At 35.0% G+C, this 21,842-nt stretch overlaps 1 protein-coding gene across 1 annotated transcript in view; it reads left to right on the top strand.

Annotated features, from left to right (window-relative positions):
• The window catches only part of GPC5 (glypican 5), a 1,526,087-nt gene that overhangs the window by 531,879 nt on the left and 972,366 nt on the right, over positions 1–21,842 (top strand). Inside the window, exon 6 of the mRNA XM_033177434.1 lies at positions 14,792–14,912. Within this exon, the coding sequence (XP_033033325.1) occupies positions 14,792–14,912 (121 nt within the window). The remainder of the gene's footprint in view (positions 1–14,791; positions 14,913–21,842) is intronic.

Here is a 21,842-nt window from a genome sequence, read left to right as displayed (position 1 = left end):
TCTGAAATCGTCTATATGCACGTTTCTCCTATACTGAGTCAGCCAACTGTGTATGTTGGGTGATTGCCACTATTAGGAATCTAAAAGTCCCTAGGCACATGTAGTTTTATGGAACCAAGTCCTGCTGTTTTCTGTGTAACAGAGTTTGCCAAAACATAGCTGGAGAAGCAATTTTCTCATATATACAAGCGAACACAAATTAATTTCTGTTACATACGTAACTTGTTGTCTGAGGACTGCTTGGTAGTAGGAATTTGGCTGTAGTGTAGTTAAAGTGAGGAAAGAACAGGAATCCTAGTTATTTTCCCAACTCCTCCTTTTCCTCTTCCTCCTCCTCTTCTTCCTCCCCCTCCTCCTCCTTTTTCATCAAATACTTTAAAATATGTAAATGTTTATTTTATGATTCAACAGACCATAAAATGGAACTGTTGGACAGGACTTTAAATTGGAATAGATACAAGACTGAAACTGTGTTATGCTCAAATTCCAATGTGTTTTTTTTAAAATAGTAATTACTACCGGGTTGTTTTCATTAAGAAAAAGTTGTTTACAAATCTTTTCAAACTTCATGTTTTTTCCACAGGCCCAGGAAAACAGCTTTTTTGCTATTCAAAGTAGAAGTAAATATAGAGAGTGCTGTGTGTTTGTATGTGTGTGTGTGCGCACGCATGTGCATGCGTATGCGTTTATTTTTAAAATTTATTTAGTCCTTATGTTAATATGTCTGGTGGCACTTAAGAATCCTAAGTAATTTGTTTGGTAAAGTCAGAAAGAAGAGCAGTCAGAGAGGTGTTCATAATGAAAGCTACAAAAGTCAGCTTTTGACTTGTTGGATAGGCTCCCATCCCTGATTCAAAAATACCTGGACCACATATCAAGGCCATCCAATTCATAGAGAATTGGTGATGGGCCTGACTTAAAGTCTGAAAATTACATCTGTGAAGCTATGTTCTCTATAAAGATATGCACATTTGCCAAAGTGAGGACAGGGAAAAATTCCATTAAATGTAGGTTCAATAAATGTATTAGAAAAGATTTACTCAAGCCTGTAATCCCAGCACTTTGGGAGGCCGAGACGGGCAGATCACAAGGTCAGGAGATCGAGACCATCCTGGCTAAGACGGTGAAACCCTGTCTCTACTAAAAAATACAAAAAACTAGCCGGGCGAGGTGGCTGGTGCCTGTAGTCCCAGCTACTCGGGAGGCTGAGGCAGGAGAATGGCGTAAACTAGGGAGGCGGAGCTTGCAGTGAGCTGAGATCCAACCACTGCACTCCAGCCTGGGCGACAGAGTGAGACTCCGTCTCAAAAAAAAAAAGAAAGAAAAGAAAAGATTTAATCAACTATCTCTCTGTAAGAATATCTCTTGTGACTACTGTTCCCGCACTCATTGGTGTTTATCTGCTGGTAAAATGCTCACTCATATTTCTATTTGCTGTGTGGTGCATTGCGACCACAGGATTCTTCACATACAACCTCTGCTTTGTGATTTATCTCGATACTTTAACCCTGAGATTCCTTTCTGCTGTACTTCAGTGTATTTCCCAGAAAATATATTCTCTATGAGGGATAAAATAAAATATCAATTAGAAACAAAAAAATTCGGAGAGATATTAACCCTTCACTTTTCTAAGTTCTCAAACATTGTATTTTTCACCATGTCCTATAACCAGGTCCCAATAAAATACCATCATGCAGGCAATTTAACATCATGTAATTTAAAATACCATCATGCAGGCAGCTTTCAACAAAGCATCCTATAAGAAAAGATTATTTGTACTTACATCTTTAAAAGTTTTGAAATTACTATTGAAGATTATTTTTATTATATTGTCCATTGTCTGTTGCTTAAGGACTTACAGATTTTGCTTAAGAGTTTAGAGTTACCAAAAAATAGCTGCGGACATATGCAGATACTATTTTATTAACTGACGACACCTATTTACATTCTGGTTTTCCTTTTGGCCTTCACTAACGTATGACTTATGACTTACAGGAACATATGTGATTGTATTTAGGGCCTGCCCAGATAATCTTGGATAATCTTGGATAATCTTGGATAATAAACAATTAACAAATTTTTTTTAAAAAATTAAAAAAAAATTTTTTTTTATTTTTGAGACAGAGTCCCACTCTGTCATCCAGGTTGGAGTGCAGTGGTGCAATCTCAGCTCACTGCAACCTCCACCCCTGGGTTCAAGCAATTCTTCTGCCTCAGCCTCCTGAGGTTTATGACTAAATTTTAGACTGAAGGGTAGTATTTCCTTCCCTAGTTCTTCCCATATAATTGTCACCTCCTTCTCTTCATTATTCTGTCATTTTGCCCTTGTTTTATAGTGTTTGTGCCTTTTTTTCTAAGTAGTCTCAAAGGCTTTTCTGGAAATACACAGTGTATAAGTACAAAATGATGAAATAAACATACTTCTGTATTTTGTTTTAAAAGATGCTTGGGTGGGACTAGATGACCTCTAAGATCCTTTCCAGCTCTAAATTTATGTTACTGTCACCAAAGACAGACAAAGAAATCTATTAGGTTATAGGCCTAAAGATGAACGTCAACTACTATATTGCTGCTCTGGGTATATTTCTTGTTGAAGGCAGTGCTAGATTCAGTGACCTGTTCCAGCCCCTTACAGTATTATGGTGATAAAATAAGAGAACTGGTTGCTTAAAAAAATTTAGTTAAATATCTTTTTACTCTTAAGCATCAACAAAAATAAGAAATAGAAAACAGAAGAGCTGAATTATTTCTTTTGAGCTATTTATAATAAATTTGGACAACTAAGCTAAGCCTGAGTGTAGCTAGTGTAATGAAATTAGTCATATTTGAATATTGTCACAACCTTACTATCACATTAGCATTAAGTGTGATTAAAATTTATTCTTTGTTTCTGTGTGAGTCTCCACAGAATCAGCTATCGATACCTTCATAATAAACGAGCCTTTCATTGCTTTCAGGAAACTTTGAGATTCAGAGCCAGTGATTGGGCTTCTGCTTTAAAAGAGAACAAATCATTTTTGAAGTGTCTTTCCTGTTGCGTGTGTGAATTTAGAACACAGAAATTGTCCATTGCATTATTTTTGCTAAGAGGTGGAAGTTATTAAAAATATAGGAAATACTAGATATCGTATACTGATAATTTCCAAAGCTCATTATTTTTCTTAAGGCCAACTGAATTAGAATAAAAACATAAATGTTAAAAATCAAACTATAATGTAAGAGGTGTACTTGTGAAATATAAACATTGTTTTACAGTAATAAAATGTTTCTCATGGGAAAATAGAATATGACTTTGTTGAAGCTCAAGGGAATATCTGTTTTCATTCAGGTAGTTTCCAGATTTTTGTCTTTACAATGTTCTGTGTAGTGATTTAAATACTGTACCTCCAAAATTTATGTCCACTAGGAACTTCAAAATGCAACTTTTTTGGAAGTAGGGTCTTTGCAGACATAATTAACTCAAGGATTGAGATGAGGTCATCCTGGATGAAGGAGGGCCCTAAATCCAATGTAAATGTCCTTATAAGACACAGGAAAAGACACACACAGAGAAAGTCATGAGAAGATGGAGACAGAAATTGGAGTTATGCAGTCACAAATCAAAGAAGGCCAAGGATTGCCAGGAGTGAGGGAGAATTCCTCCAGAGGATCTTCAGAGGGACAATGGCCATGCCAACATCTTGATTTCAGAGGTCCAGGCTTCAGAACTGTGAGAGAATATATTTCGGTTCTCTTAACTCACCAACTTTGTGATAATTAGGTATGATGGCTATAGGCAACTACTACACTCTAATTCAGAAGTTCTTCTTGATTTTATTATATCATGTGTTGGTAGGAAGTACCAGGGTGTTTCATTTGCATGATATGTTAGTAATCTTAGAATTATCGTATCCTGCAAGTAATTTTAAAGTATGTTTTAATGTAGCCAGAAGCTTTTTAAATATGAAATTTAATTCATGCTTGTGTCAATTACATTTGAAAAACATACAAAAAGGCTATATAAGATTCTAGAATCTTTCAGAATTTTATAATGCTTCTAATGAAAAGTTAGTTAAATAAAATTTGTGCCCTAAATCACTTTGTTGTTGGCTTAAAATAGCATTTAATTTATTAGTATTCAGATAATTGTTTTCCCTTAAATAGCATATTTACTTTCATATGTTGGTATCAAACAGTGAAGTGAGACAGCAAATCAGTACAAAGTGGTGATTATCTATCATCATAAATCCATGAAGGATAGCCTTGATCTTACTGAGAAGAGTTTAATTTAATTTATTTTTATTTTTTAATTTTTTTATTATAATTTATGTTCTAGGGTACATGTGCACAACGTGCAGGTTTGTTACATATGTATACATGTGCCATGTTGGTATGCTGCACCCATTAACTCGTCATTTACATTTGGTTTATCTCCTAATGCTATCCCTCCCCCATCCCACTACCCCACAACAGGCCCCGGTGTGTGATGTTCCCCTTCCTGTATCCAAGTGTTTTCATTGTTCACTTTCCACCTATGAGTGAGGACATATGGTGTTTGGTTTTCCGTTCTTGCAATAGTTTACTGAGAATGATGGTTTCCAGCTGCAACCATGTCCCTACAAAGGACACGAACTCATCCTTTTTTATAGCTGCATAGTATTCCATGGTGTATACGTGCCACATTTTCTTAATCCAGTCTGTCATTGATGGACATCTGGGTTGGTTCCAAGTCTTTGCTATTGTGACTAGTGCCGCAATAAACATACGCATGCATGTGTCTTTATAGCAGCATGATTTATAATCCTTTGGCTATATACCCAGTAATGTGATGGCTGGGACAAATGGTATTTCTAGTTCTAGATCCTTGAGGAATCACCACACTGTCTTCCACAATGGTTGAATTAGTTTAGAGTCCCAACAACAGTGTAAAAGTGTTCCTATTTCTCCACATCCTTTCCAGCACCTGTTGTTTCCTGACTTTTTAATGATCGCCATTCTAACTGGTGTGAGATGGTATCTGATTGTGGTTTTGATTTGCATTTATCTGATGGCGAGTGATGATGAGCATTTTTTCATATGTCTGTTGGCTGCATAGATGTCTTCTTTTGAGAAGTGTCTGTTCATATCCTTTGCCCATTTTTTGATGAGGTTGTTTTTTTCTTGTAAATTTGTTTGAGTTCTTTGTAGGTTCTGGATATTAGCCCTTTGTCAGATGAGTAGATTGCAAAAATTTTCTCCCATTCTGTAAGTTGTCTGTTCACTCTAATGGTAGTTTCTTTTGCTGTGCAGAAGCTCTTTAGTTTAATTAGATCCCATTTGTCAATTTTGGCTTTTGTTGCCATTGCTTTTGGTGTTTTAAGCATGAAGTCCTTGCCCATGCCTATGTCCTGAGTGGTATTGCCTAGGTTTTCTTCTAGGGTTTTTATGGTTTTAGGTCTAACATTTAAGTCTCTAATCCATCTTGAATTAATTTTTGTATAACATGTACGGAAGGGATCCAATTTCAGCTTTCTACTTATGGCTATCCAGTTTTCCCAGCACCATTTATTAAATAGGGAATCCTTTCCCCATTTCTTGTTTTTGTCAGGTTTGTCAAAGATCAGATGGCTGTAGATGTGTGGTATTATTTCTGAGAGTTCTGTTCTGTTCCATTGGTCTATATCTCTTTTTTGGTACCAGTACCACGCTGTTTTGGTTACTGTAGACATGTAGTATAGTTTGAAGTCAGGTAGCGTGATGCCTCCACCTTTTTTTTTTTTTTTTTTTGGCTTAGGATTGTCTTGGCAATGCGGGCTCTTTTTTGGTTCCACATGAATTTTAAAGTAGTTTTTTCCAATTCTGTGAAGAAAGTCATTGGTAGCTTAATGGGGATGGCATTGAATCTATAAATTACCTTGGGCAGTATGGCCATTTTCACGATATTGATTCTTCCTATATATGAGCATGGAATGTTCTTCCATTTGTTTGTGTCTTCTTTTATTGCATTGAGCAGTGGTTTGTAGTTCTCCTTGAAGAGGTCCTTCACACACAAACTAGAAAACCTAGAAGAAATGGATAAATTCCTCGACACATACACTCTCCAAAGACTAAATCAGGAAGAAGTTGAATCCCTGAATAGGCCAGTAACAGGCTCTGCAATTGAGGCAATAAGTAATAGCCTACCAACCAAAAACAGTCCAGGACCAGATAGATTCACAGCCAAATTCTAGCAGAGGTACAAGGAAGAGCTGGTACCATTCCTTCTGAAACTATTCCAATCCATAGAAAAAGAGGGAATCCTCTCTAACTCATTTTATGAGGCCAGCATAATCCTGACACCAAAGCCTGGCAGACACACACCAAAAAAAAAAAGAGAGAATTTTAGACCAATATCCCTGATGAACATCGATGCAAAAATTCTCAATAAAATACTGGCAAACTGAAACCAGCAGCACATCAAAAAGCTTATCCACCATGATCAAGTAGGCTTCATCCCTGGGATGCAACGCTGGTTCTATATACGCAAATCAATAAACGTAATCCAGCATATAAACAGAACCAAAGACAAAAACCACGTGATTATTTCAACAGCTGCAGAAAAGGCCTTTGAAACAATTCAACAGCCCTTCATGCTAAAAACTCTCAATAAATTCGGTATTGATGGAACATATCTCAAAATAATAAGGGTTATTTTTGACAAACCCACAGCCAATATCATACCCAATGGGCAAAAACTGAAAGCATTCCCTTTGAAAACTGGCACAAGACTGGGATGCCCTCTCTCACCACTCCTATTCAACATAGTGTTGGAAGTTCTGACCAGGGCAATCAGGCAGGAAAAAGAAATAAAGGGCATTCAATTAGGAAAATAAGAAGTCAAATTGTCCCTGTTTGCAGATGTCATGATTGTATATTTAGAAAACCCCATCGTCTCAGCCCAAAGCTTAAGCTGATAAGCCAATTCAGCGAAGTCTCAGGATACAAAATCATTGTGCAAAAATCACAAGCATTCTTATACACCAATAACAGACAAACAGAGAGCCAAATCATGAGTGAACTCCCATTCACAATTGCTTCAAAGAGAATAAAATACCTAGGAATCCAACTTACAAGACTTTAATTTTAAAATGCATTCCTGGAAAAGGCAAGTTAGTAGAACATTTCAAACTCATATAGCATTATGTGTGATTGACTATAGTTATAATTGATCATTTTATATTTGGACAGTCACTTTGAATCAAATTAGGATAATTACAAATTGAAGATTTATTATCATTTGCTTTGAATTTTTGATTAAAAAATTTAAAACCATAAAAACAGATCTTTGACTATAATAAAGATATTTATTCTTTCTTGGTAAGATTAGGGAGGGGTTTAAGAAAAGCTAAGCAACGTTCTATTTTTTTTTACATAGGCAAATGTTCATTTGTGTTACTTTTTAATTAGATAGTTAATTTTTTTTGAAAGGACAGCTTCCCAAACATTACTGATTATATATGTGCAGTCATTAGTTTTTCGTGTGAAAATATTATCTTTCAAATTCACACAGCTGCTTATTGTATGAAATGCAATGGGACTACTTACCTGCCACCTGACTAAACTGGCATGCGTAGACTCACACCTTGCCAAATGAGGAGTTAGTGTGAAGAGTGATTAATATCCATTCTTTAATGAGTTTCTAAGTCTTTCTGAACATGTTTTTATTCTATTTATTGCAGTGGTATGGTAAAATTTTCGTGTTGGTTCTGTACAAAGCATGATAATATCTTTATTAATGTTAATGACATCCATAAGATATCATAAAATATTATATTCTTAATAGGAAATTTGTTATATATAAATAACAATAAAGATCATAATAAGCTCTCCTTAATTCCATTTATTTTGACTTCATTATTAAGTTTAAAAACATAGATGTCAAATTTAGACATTATTTATGTGTAATTATAAAGCCAAATAAATGTTAGCGATTAACTTAAAAATAGTTTTGTGGCTCAACAATTGAAGTGAGATAGTGGGATCACAAAAGGCTTAATCATTTTGAATTGATTCCACAGATGTCTCCTTTCTCTAAATCCCCTGTAAGCCTCCTATCTTCCATGAAAGGTTATTCCCATAAACCTGGCACATAAAATCAATCATATAACTCTTTTCCATTCTGAGATTTCAAGGGTTAGGACTTTCAACATAGAGAAAAAGTGCTGTGTACAAGCTGAATGTACATAAGGTAACACTCGGCAATGGAATCCAGTATTTCCCAAGTATTTGAGGAAACTTACAAAAACCAAATCTCTAGTACTTGTTTTCACATTTGCTATCAGAACCAGGAAGAGATGCCTAGAAATAGTTTGAACGGAAAATTTATTCTTGTAGAAGCAGTTCACTTCACTGATGAATAGATACAACGTATTTCCCAGACCTCCTTTTAAGCCAAGATAGCAACATTTTTATGAGAACCAAAGATAAAACTAATATTTAATCTCCTAGAAATTAGGAGATTTATGACTCTGGAAATGGAAAGAATTTTAATATCCAGCCACATAACCAAGTCATACAAGAACATAATAAACAAACCAATCAAACAACAACAAGAATAACAACCACAACAGGGCCCCCATTCTGTCTTTAACCCCGTTAGAAACAGCAATAAGGTAAAACAAGAAAGCTCTCATCAAGTGTTTTCTTCATCTGCTATGAATGATTTATTCTTACATTCTGTCCCAGTCCAATTACCAACAAATTCTAATACAGACCCCTTTAACTGATTTGTAATGAATTCTAGGGTCAGATTCCAGATATTGTTTCCCCCTGAAATTGTGTAAGTTCACATCAGAATACTATACTCTTGGTTTGAATCTGAGCCAAATTCTATTGTATTTCTAAATAAAGTGAAATTACTATCAGCCAATAGGGCATGGTGTCAGGTTTAAACAGGACAATTTGGTGAAGTCAGGAGAAATGACTTCCTCCTGATGTGCTGTATACAGATTTATTACAACGCCTTTTAATATTTTATATGTTCAACAGAGAGGGAACTAAGATCTTGTTAATCATCATTTAGAAACAATTTTGTAGAATGTAAATATATCAGGGCTTGCCTTTTTTCCTTGTTAATGAAAAACAAGTAGTGCTTGGGGAGCAAGTATTCCTATTCAACTGCTGTCACTCATTCCCAGCTCTGCTTAGAAGAAATAAGCACAGATGGTGGGTCTATTACTTCCCGAACAAAAAAATTGCCTATCTATCTTTTTTGTGTTTTATTCCATCCTTCTCATTGTAATGTGAACAATATTTCAAGTCAAGAAACTTCTGTAGGGATCTTTGAAATGTTTTATCCATTACTTGTACATTAAAAAGGAAAAGAAGGAATTAATGATTTATTAAAATGTCATGAGGGGAACTAAAATAAAGTCTTTGTTACAAAAAAAATTAATTTAGAGACCATGTTTTTTTTGCATGCAAATTAAAGTCTTCAGGAAAGTAAGGTTTTATATCAGACTTAGATTCGAAAGTACTCATTTAATGACGACAGAACTGCTTAGTCCATATTAAACATACCTGTGTGGGTCTTTTTTATTTATACTGTGGCTTAATGAAAGTTTGTCTATTGTAAACATATTAAGAAAAAGAGCATAAAGGCTTTTTAACATAATCTTATAAGGCTGAAAATACATACAAACAGTAAACTACCCAAATCTTAACTGTACATCTCAATACAGTTTTTTAAACAAACTTAGCACTTCTGTGTATCCAGTACTAAAATCAGGAAACTTGATATTACTTTTTCTAGACACTATGTCATTGGGCAGCTCTTATGGTGATTTGGAACACAACTGATTAGTTTTAAAATTTTTAGTCAATTAGATCATAGAATATGTTCTGTATCTTGCTTCTTTCATTCAATATTTAGTTTATAAGATTTATCATTCTTTTTGCATATAGTTATAATTCATTAGTTCTCATTGCTATATACTATATCATTATGCAAATATAATGTCCAATTTATGGTTATTTTGAATGGTGCTTCTCTGAGAATTCATGCATCTGTCTTTTGGTAAATGTTGCTGGGTATATGCCCAAGGTCATAAACTATGGTTAGATTTAGCATACATGGGAAATGGTGGTTTCTGTCAGTTTACATTTCCATCCACATTGGGAGAGAGTTCCAGTTGCTCCACATCTTTGCCAACACTTGGTATCATTTCTGTTTTTTATTTGAACTGTTCTGATGTGTATGTATCACTATTTCAGTTGTGGTTATTTTGAACATTACAAAACTGGAAGAGAATAACTGATTTTATTAAATCATATTTCATTTGAAGCAATGTGTGTCTACTTTGCAGTATTTTTCCTTATCTATATGACTCAAAAGAAGAGTGATCCGGAAATATTCAATAATATAACAACTTGGAATGAGATTTTCAATCAGCTATAATTCTAATAAATTTTATCTAAATAGTATTTTAATGTATTAATAACTGTGATAATTAAGAACAAAAACAGAAGGTAAGCAATTCCTTAGATTAACATTAAACAACATTCCTGCCTTTTTAAATAAACTTTTCTGGTCTGTAAGTAAATGACATAAATCAATTAATAGCTTAATTGAAATTAAGAGACGAGTCTCAGTTTTCATTGCCTATATTATATCTGTGTTTCTGGAGAAACAGAAAAACCGTATGGCAAACCTACAGTCCGCTAGTTTCTTCTCACCCTGCCAGCAACTGTTATATTACTGTTTAACTGGTTATATGAAACCATTTGTTGAAGAGGGTTGTTTTGTTTTGCTTAGTTTTACTTTCTTTTTTTTTTTTTTAAGGCAGCTCTGTTGCCCAGGCTTGAGGTCTATGAGTTTTATACTCATGGTCACATAGTCAGTGTGGTGTGATCACAGCTCACTGCAGCATTAATCTCCTGGGTTCACGTGATCCCCCTTCCTCCACTTCCTGAATAGCTGGGACTACAGGCGTGTGCTTGTTGAGGAGGGTTTTGAAGAAAATCATGCATCCCTTCTTAATTATAAACAGTGAAACCTTAGAAAATGTAATTAAAGAAAAAAATAACACTTTGCACCATGCTAATTATATCTTTACTTTTTATTAGTTGGTTTCAGGATTGATACTTATTAGTGGTTGTATTTTGGAGTGGATGTTCCTTACAGCATGCTCTATATACATGGTGTGGCCTTACTTGAGTAACTTAAGTTACTTAATCTATCCAGATCCCAGATTCTCAACCTGTAGAATGGGAGTAATTATAATACAAATATTGTATGGTGGTTTAGTCCAGGTCCTCCAAGAGGTAGATGTTGAAAAGGGGTTAAACACAAGAGGATTTTATTAAGGGAAATTCCTATGAGAGAAAATGGAGAGGAAGCTGAGTAAGCCTGGAAGAGCTCTCAGCTGTGAGGAAAGTCTGAACTAGAGTGAAGGAAAGAGGAAAGGAAGGTTGGGTGGAAGCATTGGAGCATGAAGTACAGTCTAAGGAAGGGTAAGAAAAGTCTTTAGGGAATCCTGAGGCAAGTCTGGTCCTCAGAGAAACCCTGTGTCTCCTAATGAGGGATCTGCATTAGCAATCCTGCTGCCCTCAGTCATTGAGTCATTAGAGTGAAGCAGCAAGTGGCCTTAGTCAATCAGGCTTCCCGTACTTTGAGGTCTATGAGTTTCTTATTCATGGTCACCAAAAGATGTTTATCATGAATTGACAAACTCTAGATAGAGTAAAGCAATGCCTAAATCGTAGTTATGCACTTATCTATTTATTTATTCATATTATACATTATCATTATGAATATTCAACACATTAATAAAAGAGCCACATGTGCAATCTACTTGGAATATTGGGAGTGTAAAGAATAACACAGCAGTGCTACAGATAATTTAAGAGATGGTTACTCTCTCTCTCTCTTTATATATATATGTATATATATACATATTTATACTCATATATATAAGTATAAAATTTTATTTTTCTAAAATAAAGAATAATGGGTTTCCTTCTACTATTTGTTATTGATGTATACTGCCAAATCCCTAACAGATACTGGAATACTTAACTCTAAGCTCCCTCCATGCCTACAAAAAGAAATGAGTTCAAGGTTATATTTTAAATCAAAAGCTTTATTAATATTATTATTTTTATCATGTCCAATGGATATTATCATTATTAAAAAGCTTAATCACTTATTATTACTTGAAGGACCTAGTTAGGAAATGTTCAATCCAGTTCTTAAAACTGGTCATTGGAAGTACATTGTCTCGGAAAGAACTGGATATTTCTTGAAACCCTTTTCATATAGCCACAGTCTCAAACATAGAACCTTCTTTTATTTTCTTCAAAGATTTTTCCGTTTCTGTAGAAAATTCAGAGGGTGTTTATGGATACTGCAATACTCTGCTCAAATGTAGAGAAGGAAAGTTACATTAAAATTAGAATATTTTTGCTGAAAAGTATTATGATATTTAATGTAAGCAAACAAATTACTCAGATGATAGTGTTTGTTTTAATTTTTAAATGTCTCTTTAATTTCAATAGTTTTTGGAGCACAAGTGGTTTTGGTAACATGGATGACTTGTATAATGGTGATGTCTGAGGTTTTATTGCACCTGTCACCGAGTAGTGTACATTGTACCAAACATGTAGTTTTTTATCCATCGCCCCCCCGCCAACTTCCCCATTCTGAGTCTCCAGAATCCATTATCTCACTAAATGGAGAACCTTAAACATTCAGCGTGGAATCTTTGGGGTGTGGCCCTCTATCCATTGCTTTCCACCGTTTGTATTCTCTGTTTTGTGAATAGAGGTCCGTTCTCCCTGTCTGCTTTGTTCACGTACCTTTTCCATTTTCCTTGCTGGGATGACATCCTTTGCCCCGAAGTTCTCATTAACCATACCACAGCTGTCCTCTTCTTACCTCAGTACATCTAAGGCTACCTAAAGTTACAACTTCTCTCTTAGTTTTTCCCTAGTCTGAGTCCAAATGGACTTCTCCATATCCAGAATGTCTACTACCTGTCCTATCTTTCCTCACACTTGGCATGTGCAGTTCCTTCCAACTACTTTCATAATGTTGTATTTTAACTGTTGAGTTCTGTTTATATTATGCTATTCTGCCAGGCAAATAAGGGTATTTATATTGCTGAAATCTATGGTATTTTTTAAAGGTAATAAAGTGTAATGAATAAACATACAAATGAATGAGTTAATTACTATATTCCTGGTTAAGTAATGAGCATTATGAGGACAAAAATTGAGTCTTACACCTTCTTATAATTCTAATCACTTAGTACAGGAATTGGAATATAACATGCGCTTAAGACATCTTTGTGACTAATGAATTTAAATATATTTGTTAATTCTAAGTTGACATTATATGATTGCAATTTGGGGAAGGTAGTGAAATTTCAAATGGTTTTCACCACTTGTGAAATGACCCTTTTACACATCACATGATGTACCAGATCTTTGTTTCGGTGAACCTAGGTGAAAGCGGATTGTTTCCTCTACTTAGAAAATATTTTGCAGATTTCAGTTCCTTATATATTTGACTATTTAAATTTTTACAGTTATGGTTTATGATATTGACTTGTACAGTTATATAATTTATATATATTTTGTATATATCACATATATATGCCACATGTGTTATCTGCTTGGAATATTGGGAGAGTAAATAACATACCAGTGCCACAGAGGATTTAAGAGATGCGCTCTCTCTCTCTCTCTCTCTATGTGTGTGTGTGTGTGTGTGTGTGTATATATATATAATATATAAAATTTTATTTTTCAAAAATGAAGAATATTATTACACATTAACAACATAGGTATAATTGTTTTCCTTATACTGTTTGTTATTGATGTATATTGCCAAATCCCTAATGGATACTGGAATTCTTAACTCTAAGTCCCTCTATTCCTAAAAAAAGAAATGGGTTCAAGGTTATTTTAAAAATCAAAAGGTTTATTAATAACATTATTTTTATCATGTCCAACTGATATTATCATTATTAAAAAGTTTCATCACTTATTACTTGGAAGAGCTAATTAGGAAATATACATATAATATATATCAGGCTAGTATATATACACATATATGTATACATACATATAATATATACATACATATATACATATATTTCATATATGTGTATATATTATATATGTATACATAAGTACTATATATGTGTATATATTCTACTATATATTGTATATATTATATAATTATGCATATATAGTATATATGTACTACAGTATATATACATATACATATATAATATCTACATATATACATGTTATATGTGTATATATCTATATATAATATGTAAAATATAATGTAATTATATATTATGTATTATATATGGATGCATACTACTATATATTATATATATTAGGCTACTATATATAGTAGTGTGTATATATATAATATATAGTAGCCTAATACTTAAAAATTAAGATAGGGACTGCATAACTTAAGCTGACTTAGACAATATGGGTGCAGACATGTGTGTAATTCAGCAAGACCTGATAACAAAGTGAGATATATATTAACTCTTTGTAGCATGTTGTTAAGTAGTATTAGAAAACAAGTGTAATTTTTTGCTTGGGTCCATTGAGTGAATAACATTATTTTTAGAATAATCTAATGGCACGATAAGCATTTTAGCATTTTACCTGGAAAAACATTACAGCTGTGCCAGTTTCTGTGCCAAGAGAAAAATACATTGGTGTATTCTCTAAAGGAGGAAATTCTGACCTGAAATATATTCAGACAGCTGTGGCAGATAATACTCTGATCAGGTACTAAGTCATATATCTTTCACATTTCCCTCGCCAGTTATACTCAACGTGTGGTTGGAAATGGAATCAAAGCCCAGTCTGGAAATCCCGAAGTCAAAGTCAAAGGAACTGATCCTGTGATAGATCAGATAATTGATAAACTGAAGCATGTTATTCAGGTAAGTCCTGATCCTATATTTATTAGTAAACTCAGTAATAAATAATAAGTGATTACTTTCTATTATATTTGGTAAATAAGTTAATCCTATCAGATAATCCTACCTAATATTGTAACACATTATTTGTATCAGAACATTTGGAAATATTTAATGATTTTTGTATGCAGTCAATATGCAGTGGTATTCTAATGCTGGACAATCTGTATCTGTGAAAAGCAAGCCTCAGCCTCAGCATTTCAATAGTGAGAATCTCAGCATATGCTTTGTCTTCAGTGAATAAGTTTGAACGTGGGAATCACTGTGACCATTAAAGAAAACACATATAAGACCACAGAAGATGCGAGAGTTATCTTTCAGGTAATTCTCTGAATGTTGCTATGAAGGCTTTGCAGCATTTCGATACAAGTTAGGTCATAGATGAATAACATGTATTTGTAATATTTGTTTCCTATAACACCTTTTACATGTTATCTTATAATCTAGCAAATGGTTGTTTATGAAATACTTCTGTTTTATCTTCAATAATACTTTTCATCAAGTGAGTGTGTATTACTGTTTTTAATACATGGCAAATGAAGCATGAACATATTTATCAAAATAATATTTCGCTGAAATAGTCTATTAATTAGAACCAAACTTTATGTTGCATGTTGTGACTATTACCCTCCATTCTGCATCTATTGATGTTTGGGATAAGAAAGGCTATTTTTTGTTTTAGTTATTAGCCATTTTCAAAAATTTATATTGGAATATACTTTCATTGTTCCTAAGCAAAACTTTGTATGGGTAGTTGATATTTATTTCTAGTATCATGGGTCAGAAACAATACCTGAATAGTACAGAGTTTTTATTGCATACAACATATTCAAGAGTCAGTAGTAGATTTCTCATAATTGTTGTGCAAAGACAAAGCTTAAGTTTTTGCAGACCAGTTCTTAGACTCCCATTTTCTTTTTTTTTTTTTTTTTTTTTTTTTTGAGACGGAGTCTCGCTCTGTCGCCAGGGTTGGAGTGCAGTGGCCGGATCTCAGCTCACTGCAAGCTCCGCCTCCCGGGTTCACGCCATTCTCCTGCCTCAGCCTCCCGAGTAGCTGGGACTACAGGCACCCGCCACTTCGCCCGGCTAGTTTTTTGTATTTTTTTAGTAGAGACGGGGTTTCACAGTGTTAGCCAGGATGGTCTCGATCTCCTGACCTCGTGATCCGCCCGTCTCGGCCTCCCAAAGTGCTGGGATTACAGGCTTGAGCCACCGCGCCCGGCCTAGACTCCCATTTTCACAAGAGTTCCTATATCTCAAGGAAAGGATACATAAGAACGACATGGGGGTTGGCATCCAATACCATAGATTTCTCCCTTCTGCGAGGCAACAATGCTTATTCTACCATTGATACTTATAGAAAACAGAGCTCTTGCCCTGGCTGTCAAAACCAAAAATAAATTCTATTGGAAAAGTCTAAGAGAAAAGTGGTATCATGACTACTGATGAGTTAAACCTCCCAGCCTCTGCTGAGCTGGTCCAGTTGGTACTTCACAGTATCGTCCACTATAGTATAATATGTACATCTAGATTATTTGAAAATTTGAATGTATAATTGATGATAAAACCAAAAGAGCTTTAATAGTAATCAGCTCCTCTCATTAAGGAGTGAGTACAATCTCACTGTGAGAACATGGTGATATCTTAGTGGTTTCTTAAGTGGGGTAAGCATTTCACAGAGGGTGCAGGAAGGAAAAACAGACCTTAAGTGCACATTTATTCAGTCTCATTCTTTTATATTTCTTCGGTTGTAGTAAGGTATATAATATATGTAATATATTAGTGCAATAGTACATATGTATAATTTACAAATACATAAATATACATATTAACCGGGTACTTATTCAGTTTTTTAAATAAGATATGTACAGGATGAAAGCAGAATGGAAACCCTATTACAGATAATAAGGATGGTGCCGTTCCATAAGAAGTGCACGTTATAAGAAAACATATTCACAGAGGAATACATAGATACCCAAGATAGAAAGGATAATCAAAACCCTTAGGAGGAGGGTTCACATATTTATTGCCCATTCAGCAAAACACTGCCCCGCTCCTCCACCATTTCTGGTTTTGTAGGTTTCAAAGTCATAGCCTTTTCAAGGTGGCAGAGGGAAGTCATCCTGCCTTTCTTTTTTAGCTTCTGTGTGAACTTGAGTCCGATTCTTTAATCTTTATAGGAATGTGCAGATCTCCAATTATTCATGCTTAAGTTTCATTCTGCGGTTGCAAGAGAATATCAAATACAATGCTACCTTTGAGGTCTATCTTTTTAAGGTCTGCTAGAATTATATGATTGAAATTTAGATTTTTATAGCGGATAGCAGAAAGTTCTGTCTTGCACAGGTGTCACTGAAACATTCACCTTTAATGTCTAAGAATATGCTCTTTCATAAACTGCTCTCCTGGAGATGAAGAGAAATGTTTTACTTTGCCAAACTTTTGACTACTGATAATGTACGTATGCCCTGGCAGAGATGGCTATTGTACTGTCAATATCAAGGGATGGCTAACAGCACCTCCACAATGTCAGCTATGAAAGGATTCAGAAAATAGCCTTCTGTGAGAATTTATTAATTTAGGAGTAGGGCCATGGAAGATGTCAACATATGAATAGGTTTCAGATCCTAATATGTAGATTTATATGATCACTTCTTAGTGTTTGTATAAAATTTACTGTATTTTTTTATCATAAGAGATATTAAATTTACTTTCCACCTGTGTGCTATGAAAAATGCCAGCTCTCACCGTAGGGACATACGTGTATTAAAGAATATGGAAGTAAGCCAGCCATCATAGCAAAAATCGCCTGCATACACTCACCCAAAAATACTTTTTCAGCCTGCTATTGATCTGAACCTTATTTCTACCCTGAATTGTCTGCAATTAGAGTCACTAAGGAAATAGATAAAGATTTTTACTTGGACAATGTCACTTTTTAATGTTTTAATAATTAATTCATTCAAAATACTCAACAAATACTCATTGAGTTTCTAGTATGGTCCTGGTTTTGTACAGGCACTGAAGTAAAAGTGGTGAATAAAGCAGACACAACCATGCTCTCAGGGGCTTTCCGTTGTAAGAAAAAAGTAAATAAACAGTAAATAAAACCAGTATTGTGACTGACACATGTTATAAACAAAACCAAACAGGATGAGGTAGGGAAAGATATTTTAAGAAGAATGTGCTGGTGAAGGCCACTCAGGGGGAGATGTTTGGGTTGATACTGAACAAGGAGAAGAAAGGAGTCATAGGAAAACCTGTGAGAACTATGTCTGGGGCAGAAGGAAAAGTAGGTGCAAAGGCCCTGTGGCAGGAATATGTTTATTTTGTTCAGAGACCAGAAGGCCATGCAGCTAAAACAGAGTGAGTTAAAGGGAGGAGGTAAACATACATCATGTTCTGGGGAGTCTAGTAAGCTCTGGTAAAGAGTTTATATTTTCTCCTAAGTGGACTAAGAAGTCATTTAAAAACTGTAAGCAGAAGCTAGCGGGGTGCAGTGGCTCATGCATGTAATCTCAGCACTTTGGGAGGCTGAGGAGGGTGGATTACCTGAAGTCAGGAGTTTGAGACCAGCCTGGCCAACATGGTGAAACCCTATCTCTACTAAAAATACAAAATTTAGCCGGGCATGGTGGCACACACCTGTAATCCCAGCTACTCAGGAGACTGAGGCAGGAGAATCCCTTGAACCCAGGGGTTGGAGCTTTCAGGGAGCCAAGATGGCTCCACTGCACTCTAGCTGGGGTGACAGAGCAAGACTCTGTCGCAAAATAAATAAATAAATAAATCATCACAAATTTAATAAATAAATAAAAACTGCAAGCAGAAACTGATACAATTTAATTTATGTTTTATGAATACTTCACTATGAAAAATTGACCCTGCATACAAGAATGAAAAAAGAAAGTAGCACACACAGAAGAGCACATAATTGGAACTGGAACAATAAGAGTGGATAAGCTGGTTTAGACATATATTGGAAGTGGGGTTATTGTGATTTGTTAATGGATTGGAAGCCTGGGAGGTAGAAGAAAGTTGATAGCAAGGTTTGGTGGGATGATAGTATCACTAAGTGATAAACAGAATTCTGAGAGAAGAGTAGGCCTGATGGAGAGTCCCTGGGATTGATTAAAAATCAGTGGTTTTGTTAAATGTGAGATGCTTATTAGATACCCAACAGAAATGTGCAGAACTCAGGGAGACTACACAACTGGAGGTGTGTGTTTGTAAGCACAGCATGTGGAGAGTACTTAAGCCCTGACATTGTATAAGGTTGTTACCTTTCCTTTAGAGTATAAATTCACACCAAAACTGTTAGTGGAGACTATGAGACAATGGAATCATACAAAAATATTGTATTGCAAAAACCTATGAATGGATAAAACATTTTATTAAATGTATTTGGCACCTTTTATATCCTTAGACAGTTGATCTAGGACGGAGAAGATACTTAATAACAATAATTTTTTTCTTACTGTAAGAATAATGACTCAGGAGGCAGAGGCTGCAGTGAACTGAGATCAGGTCACTGCATTCTAGCTCCAGGAGACAGAGACTCTGTCTCACAACAACAACAAAAATAATAATGAATGCTCATCAGAAGGAATTGAATTTTATTATTCTAGGAAATCTGATGGAAAAAGTGAAAAATAAATATTGATACCATTTATAAAACAATGAAAAAGACTTACAAGAGAAAGCATCTAGGCTTTTTTCTATACTTAATTATACATATAAATACATCAGTACTTCACTTTAAAAAATAAGATCATAGGGTACATTTTATTTTGTGATATGAACTGCTCACCTGATCACACAAAACAAGTACTTTTCCATGGCATTAAATATTCTGCTATCTGGTTGTTAGTGCTGGCATATTATCCTATCATATGGAAAGATTACAGTTTTACCTCACCCAGTCACCTAAAGTTGTATATTTAGGTTGTGACCAGTTTTTTGTATAACAAAGACTAATAGGAATATCAGTAGACATAAAATGTTTTTGGCATCTTTTTTTCTTGTAATACATTCTACAAATTGAAACTAACAATATGTTCCTTAATAATTTTATTTTGATACATATTGCCACATTTTTCTCAGGGGAAGTTATAGCTAACAGAAAGTGTCAACTTTCTCTGCATGGTAAGGGTGTGGGTGGAAGTTTGGCAGTGACCCTGAGACACGTCAGTATAAAACATCATTGGGCTCTCTAGAGACCAAGGTAGCAGTCCTGTACAAATGTTAGCCTGAGCTGGGTGTCACCTGGGAGTACTCCAAGGATGTCCAAAATAAATATTTTAGTTAGAAGACAATTTATAAGAAAAATTTTGGCCGGGTGTGGTGGCTCACGCCTGTAATCCCAGCATTTTGAGAGGCTGACGCAGGCAGATCACGAGGTCAGGAGTTCGAGACCAGCCTGGCCAATCTGGTGAAACCCCATCCCTACTAAAAATACAAAAATTAGCAGGGAATTGTGGCGTGCACGTGTAGTCCCAGATACTAGGAAGGCTGAGGCAAAAGAATTGCTTGAACCCGGGAGGTAGAGTTTGCAGTGAGCCGGGATCATGCTGCTGCACTCCAGCCTGGATGACAGAGTGAGACTCTGTAGAAAGAAAGAAAGAGAGAAAGAGAAAGAGAGAAAGAGAGAGAGAGAGAGAGAGAGGAAGGGGAAGGGAGGGGAGGGGGGAGGGAAGAACGTTTATTTCATCATTTGGGATAAGCCCTATATTTACATCCTGCACACATCCCCTCTTCTCCACCCACCACCCCCGCCCCGCCCCCCACAAAACCTGGGATCTGATGTAAATAGAGACCTTTGGATTATAGCTTGGCCCTTAAGGAATATCTCAGAAACTTCAATATTCCTTCACTCCCTCTGCAAGTCCTTCTGTATAGAGAATGGGAACCTTGGCAACAGAGGGGAGTCATGCACCTCCCTTTTCCATCTGTGACTCTGACGTCTTTCTCCAGGTCAGTCATTGTGCAAATTCTCAGAGTTGCTTTCTGGCACTTTCCTGCATTCCAAAGCCTGTTTCTGAAATGGGCAATATTTGTCCCTTTGAAAATTATCCATGATAAATGTGGTATAGCCAATGGCCAGTGAAGATTTTCCTAAAGGGAGAGAACACTTATTCCTAAATGTTAACGTTAACTTTTTCAGATATTTGAGTCAGACTCAATTGCATTTTAATATTATAGATTGAAAACAACACTTGGTTCATCTTAGTATATCTGATTGAGGAAATGTGAGAGCCTTTTAAATTTAGACTTGCTCACCTAGCAAACTTACTTTGAAACTTCTTGGTCATATTATGTTTGTTTACAGGAAAGCTGTCAGCAAAAAAGTCACAGTTATGCAGCAATTTATCTTTAAACACTAAATGACATCTATCATTTTTCAAAGAAAATAATGTCAGCAGTTAAAATCCTAACTGCTGAGCACTGTTAGTTGAGAATTATAATGCCCCATTGCTTAGAAATTAATTTACCTACTTTCAATATGGAACATAAAAAGTAATACACAGCAATTTTCTGGATTTATTTTATTGCAAAACCAATAAATGTTACAGTGTTGTTAAAAGTAGTAGATTTAAGAAACATTTTATTTCCTTAAACCTAACAATTCAAATAACATAAGGGTATTATGTTTCTATTAAATATTCATTTTTATAGAGACCAAAACTTCTTTACAAAAGTCTTCATGTGTAATATAAATTTGATTTTTAGATGTGAGGAAAGCAATAATCATAACCATTGCCTAAATCCACAAAATAACTAGATATTCTGTAATATGTATCACAGTAATAACAATGGAGTGGATTCAGGCAGAGATGAGAGACACTCTGATTTTAGTAGAAAAAGACTGCTAAATTACCTCTTAGTCTTTTCTTC

The sequence above is a fragment of the Trachypithecus francoisi genome, unplaced genomic scaffold (assembly GCF_009764315.1).
Source record: "Trachypithecus francoisi isolate TF-2019V2 unplaced genomic scaffold, Tfra_2.0 Lachesis_group18, whole genome shotgun sequence".
NCBI lineage: Eukaryota > Metazoa > Chordata > Mammalia > Primates > Cercopithecidae > Trachypithecus > Trachypithecus francoisi.
This window is presented reverse-complemented; position numbering and strand designations above follow the sequence as displayed.